At 41.6% G+C, this 5,451-nt stretch overlaps 2 protein-coding genes across 4 annotated transcripts in view; one reads left to right on the forward strand and one right to left on the reverse strand.

The window, feature by feature from the left end:
• The window catches only part of seh1l (SEH1-like (S. cerevisiae)), a 15,555-nt gene extending 14,409 nt beyond the window's left edge, over positions 1–1,146 (reverse strand). For 2 of the 3 annotated variants that reach the window (XR_001631923.1, XM_016460689.1), the window contains exons 1-2: positions 849–1,143; positions 419–469 (exon numbers count right to left, since the gene is read on the reverse strand). Coding sequence is in view for 2 of the 3 variants with exons in the window: in XM_016460689.1 (XP_016316175.1) it covers positions 419–469; positions 849–959 (162 nt within the window). In the remaining variant the exon portion in view is untranslated. Of the gene's footprint in view, positions 1–418; positions 470–848 lie in introns of all 3 variants that reach the window. The other variant, XM_016460688.1, reaches the window with a different exon arrangement.
• A 491-nt stretch (positions 1,147–1,637) lies between these two features.
• The window catches only part of LOC107668714 (tripartite motif-containing protein 16-like), a 13,360-nt gene continuing 9,546 nt past the window's right edge, over positions 1,638–5,451 (forward strand). Inside the window, exons 1-5 of the mRNA XM_016460686.1 lie at positions 1,638–2,254; positions 2,375–2,470; positions 2,612–2,845; positions 2,976–3,126; positions 3,211–3,270. Of these exons, the coding sequence (XP_016316172.1) occupies positions 1,682–2,254; positions 2,375–2,470; positions 2,612–2,845; positions 2,976–3,126; positions 3,211–3,270 (1,114 nt within the window). The 5' untranslated portion in view covers positions 1,638–1,681. The remainder of the gene's footprint in view (positions 2,255–2,374; positions 2,471–2,611; positions 2,846–2,975; positions 3,127–3,210; positions 3,271–5,451) is intronic.

Here is a 5,451-nt window from a genome sequence, read left to right on the forward strand (position 1 = left end):
AACACTGTTTGAATCGTTCCCTGTCCCCTATATAGTGCACTACGTGCCATTCACTGTACAGAAAATACTAATTCTGTGGACAAGTGACCGATTTCAGCCGCGGCTTCAGCATCTATTTTATAGTGTAGGGGGCGGGGCTTCGGATTCTAGAGAGCATTTGATTGGACAGAAAGTTTGATGAGAAGCTGAAGTACGATGTGATGTCAAAAAAATCGTTGAGCCGTTTTGACAGAAGAGACGAACTGCAAGCTTTGAATGCTTATATCTTCTAAATGCGAATTTAGAAGAAGGGGTTAGGATTAGGGGTGGGGTTGGGATTAGGCAATCAGGTAGCGACTTCAACGAGGGGGTGCATAATCTGGCAGGGGTGCAGAATTCGGCACAACACCGGCCTGGACATAACACAAATAACTCATACCTTCCAGCTAGCAGTACAATGCCATTCTCCGTCGTCACCTTTGTCCCAGACCTAAAACAGTTTAAAAAGAGAAAAAAGCAAGAATGTTTGTCATTAAATTGTGGAACAATTAGGCACATAAGCTAAAGAACCACAAGCTGCACTGAATGAAACCTTCAAGACTCAAAAGCCTATATAAACTACTGAATTTCATGTAATTTGGGGCTTGAAGCAGTTTTAAATAGGACGAGAAACGTCTTTCAGTCATAAAAAGGTCTCTGCCAATTGAAGTCTCTGGCTGTGTCTCAAAACCTAGTAAGCTGCCCTAATATACCGTGTCACAGGACTCTCAATGCGGTCTATGTCGGCACCTGAGTTCACTAGGTTTATAGACACAGCCTCTATTTAGTACTGTGCAGCGGAACTGAACACATGGACGGTGTTGTCTTGCCTTGACGCTCTGATCACTGGAGCAGGTCGCCATCCTCCGACCGTGAAAGTCATAAGAAACATCGTGAATCAGATCTTTATGATCCGCTGCGATGCTCTTCGCCACGAACATCTTCTAAACTACTTCTTAATAAAGAAAATATCTCACACAATTCAGTTACTAAAATAGCAGAGGCTTGTTTAGTCAAACTTCAGCAGAAATGTTGAACTCTAGTTTAGCGGTGCCGTGTTTCTTTACTGGAATCGTTGCTCGCTGATTAAAGCATTTGAGAGCTGATTACTGCCACCTACTGCATGAGCGGAGTAGGTGATCTATTCGTGAACTATTCGATCTTACCAGATTTAACAAAACAAGCATCTAATGTTTTGATATAGTAATTATTCAATATGTTAAAGTCTTGAATCTTAAATGTATTTTTCTTTCTTGACATTTACTTGACATTTCGTTTTTTTAACATCCATTAGAGCTCTGTGCCCCACTGATGTTGATAGAAATCGAAATAATTTATCAAATAAGTCCACTGGTCGCATTAATGTACTGAAAACATTTATCTTAAAAACGATTAGTTTATATAAGTAGTCTACGTAAAATGCATGGACAGTTGGAGGTGTTTGTGTGTTGAAGTTCAATATCATGCTCACTACTTCTGTATTTCTTTAGGAGACGGCTATCTAGTGGCCCTTTGTAGTATGAATGATAGGGCACTTCACAGACACACCCGTTTTGATCACGTCTCTCAAACACAGAATCAGGAAATTACATCAACTCTCCACGTCGAGGAAACGAAACTTCAGTGCCATTTAGCTGTACTGTGTCTCTGTGCATGCACTGAAATGGCTGAAGCCAGGTTTTCTCAGGACCAGTTCAGCTGTTCAGTGTGTCTGGATTTGCTGAACGATCCAGTGACTATTCCCTGTGGACACAGTTACTGTATGAGCTGCATTACAGGCCACTGGAATCAAGAGGATCAGAAGAGAGTCTACAGCTGCCCTGAATGCAGACAGACCTTCAGACCAAGACCTGTTTTAAAGAAAAGCACCATGCTGGCTGAAGTGGTGGAGCAACTGAAGAACACTGAACGCAAACCTGCTGTTCTTGCTGGACCTGGAGATGTGAAGTGTGACGTCTGTCCTGAAAGAAAAAACAAAGCCGTCAAGTCCTGTCTGGTGTGTCTGAACTCTTTCTGTCAAAATCACCTTGAACAACATGAGAATCTCTTCAAAGGAAAGAGACATGATCTAATAGACGCCACTGGACGTCTTCAGGAGATGATCTGCCATCAACATGAAAAACTGCTAGACATTTACTGCCGTACTGACAAGCAGTGTATATGCATGGTCTGTATGGTGGATGAACACAAAAGTCATGATACTGTATCAACTGCAGCAGAGAGGACCGAAAAACAGGTACAGACTGAGAGACAGTGTTAAGATTATCCAGTTCTCTGCAATGAAAACACAAAGGCAGGAGTCACTCAAACATTTCACTCATACTTCTGTGATGCACTGTTGTTTTGTCCTATACAGAGACAATTAGACGAGACACGGAGAGAATTCCAGCAGCAAATCCAGGAGCGAGAGAAGAAGCTTCAGGAGCTGAAAAAGGCTGTGAAAACTCACAAGGTGAGTTCTGAGGAGAAGCAGCAGTGCTGGTTTAGATAAGACTCTTCTTCAGTTGGTTATTGAGGGTGATTTTCAGTCCCACTGAAGCACAGCAGACTGTGTGAGCAGCAGTAAGAGCTGATTGTAATGTGTGTCCTACAGCGCTCTGCACAGACAGCAGTGGAGGACAGTGAGAGGATCTTTACTGAACTCATCCAGTCCATAGAGCGAAGATGTTCTGAGGTTACACAGATGATCAGAGATCGAGAAAAGACTGTAGTGAGTCGAGCTGAAGGACTTATGAAGCGACTAACGCAGGACATTGATCAACTAAGGAGGAGTGATGCTGAACTACAACAGCTTTCACAGACACATAATCACACCTATTTCCTCCAGGTAACACCATGGTCTTTAGTCTTTTCATTACTGAGAGCTTTTACAGATTTTATTGACACTTGAGCAGCATTTACTCTCTATGAAATATTTCTGTCTTAAATTTATTCTCTGGTTGTTTGTGTCTGAGTAGAGTTTCCCATCTCTCCCTGTTCCTCCTGGATCTCCAGATGTTCCCAGCATCACTGAGAGTTCTTTGGATGTTGTAGGAAAATCAGTCTCTAAACTGAGACAGAAACTGGAGGATTTCTGCAGAGAAGAGATTGAAAAACTCTCTGGAAGAGGTAAAGTACTGGAGACTCATTAGTATTCTATTTATCTAGTTCTTTTACACTGAAACTGTATGTCATGTGTGTTGTTTTCCACAGTGACATGCATCCAGATCATTCCCACCCCAGAATATGAGAGCAGGAAAGACTTCCTTCAGTGTAAGTTACTAGGAAAATAGGAATACACAAAAGACAGCATTGCTATACGACAAGGTCTCTTTATGGACACCGATAAATCAGTGCATTATTTTTCTATGATTTTTTTAAACATGCAAATACACATGAAACGTGAAAATAAGAATTATTTATTTACATCAGTGGTTCTCAATTCCAGTCCTCATGACCCCTTGCTCAGGGAGTAGGGAGCAATGAACACTGTGTAGGGACACTGTCATTTGGAACACAGTTCATGCATGGGGCTCTCTTCTAACGAGCTGATGATCTGAAATTGAGGGGGGCCTGCATCCAATAGCGCCATGCTATAAGGGAGTGCAGAATTAAGCCGCTCTGGAAGCCCAGCACTGGACGGAACGCACTGAGGGCTCCTGTAAGCATGAGCTAACAATGAGACTCGAGCCACTAGGCTGAGGACTACATCACAAAATCCTACCCATTAAAAGGGGGGTTAGGTGAATTTAAGCAGACAAAATACATGCCTGCAAGGGAGGGACGTCCAAGTTATAAAACCTGGTGAAGGTGGACGGCGACGACCAGCCGGCGGCCACACAGATATCACCAATAGAAATCCCGCTGGACCAAGCCCAGGAGGAGGTCATTCCTCTGGTGGAATGGGCCTCACTCCTACAGGACATTGCAAGCCCGCTGAGTTGTAAGCCAGGGCTATAGCATCAACTATCCAGTGAGTCTCTGCTTTGTAACTGGCAGCCCTTTAGAGCGGCCTACGAAGCATACAAAGAGCTGCTCTGAGTGCCAAAACAGGCCAGAGCGCTCAACATACACTCTAAGGGTGCTTTCACACTTGGTTTGATTGCCTGGTCCGAACCCGAGTTCGATTGCTCCCCCCTCCCCCTGCCCCTGCTGGACTGCGTTCATATTATTTTATTTGGGTCTGAACCGTGGTTCGTTTGCATCATCAAGCCAGCAGCTGTTTACCCCATTGCTTAGTAATGACGGCGGAAAAATGCATAACATTGCTCTCTGCACTTTTATATATTTACGTTTTTGAACCATTCGTTTTGTTTACAAAGCTTCAGTGCATAACGGCACTTACGTCTGTCCTACGAATGTACTGCAAATAAAGAACGCAGAAGGCAAACAGAAATGAGACATACAGCTTTCTGCTTGCAGCGCATCAGTCACGCTCATTAGGAAAGTGTTTACTCACTTTCCTGACGAGCGAGTGTTTCACTACACAAACACACATTTTTATCAGATAATACGTCATTAATAGCGGTTCACTTCCATGATTTGGTATGATTGCGTTCACATCAGCAGCAAACCGTACTGGAGTTCACATGAGCCGTACCACAGACCACCCTTTTTAAAACCCTCAAATGGTCCTCATTTCCTGTTTAAACTTCTGGTCTTTGGGGTCAATATGACCCCAAAATTGATAGTTATTGTAAAAAAAAATATATACATTTTTTATCATACAAATAATATATACATTTTTTTGTTTACTTCTCATCTATACATTAAAGCTGTGTTTTGGGAGATATGAAGTACTTTTGTACCCATTTACCAAAAAATTCCTCAACTACACCATTAGCTTGCATGTGAAATATCACATTTTTAAAAAATCACTTAAATGATTATCTAAATTTGATTTAAGTTGTTTCTGGATATCTAGGTATATCTAGATAGCTGATCTAGGTGTTAGGTGTAGAATTCTGCCATCTGCTGGTTAGAGAAAAGCTTGTAGAAATTAGAGTTTTTGAAAGAATAGTGTAATGACCATATATATCCAGAGGCCCATAGAGATCCATTCAGTTTTCTGGAAGTGGCCAACTGATCCTCTGGCAACTTTTCTGATATATATTTTGTAAATATGTATTGAAACATTATAAAATACATTAAAAACAGTATTTTTCTCAAAGGTTAGAATTTGTTTTTGTTGTTTGAGGTATTTTGAAGTGCCCGCTTTTGCAATAATGCCACATAAATTTGCAGAAACGCCACACAAGTTGCAAGTTGTGATTGATTGCACGCACATATGTTTTTTCAATCTAAAAAGTTAAATCAAAACAATTTTATTTTTTATTTTAGTAAATAAAACCAACACCAAAAAAACGAAAACCAAAACATGGTGGGTGAAAAATGGTGGGTGTGTGTGTGAGAGAGAGTGTGTGCACGTGTGTGTGTGTGTGTGTGTGTGTGTGT

This window comes from Sinocyclocheilus anshuiensis, unplaced genomic scaffold (genome assembly GCF_001515605.1).
Source record: "Sinocyclocheilus anshuiensis isolate Anshui unplaced genomic scaffold, SAMN03320099.WGS_v1.1 scaffold108, whole genome shotgun sequence".
Classification (NCBI taxonomy): domain Eukaryota; kingdom Metazoa; phylum Chordata; class Actinopteri; order Cypriniformes; family Cyprinidae; genus Sinocyclocheilus; species Sinocyclocheilus anshuiensis.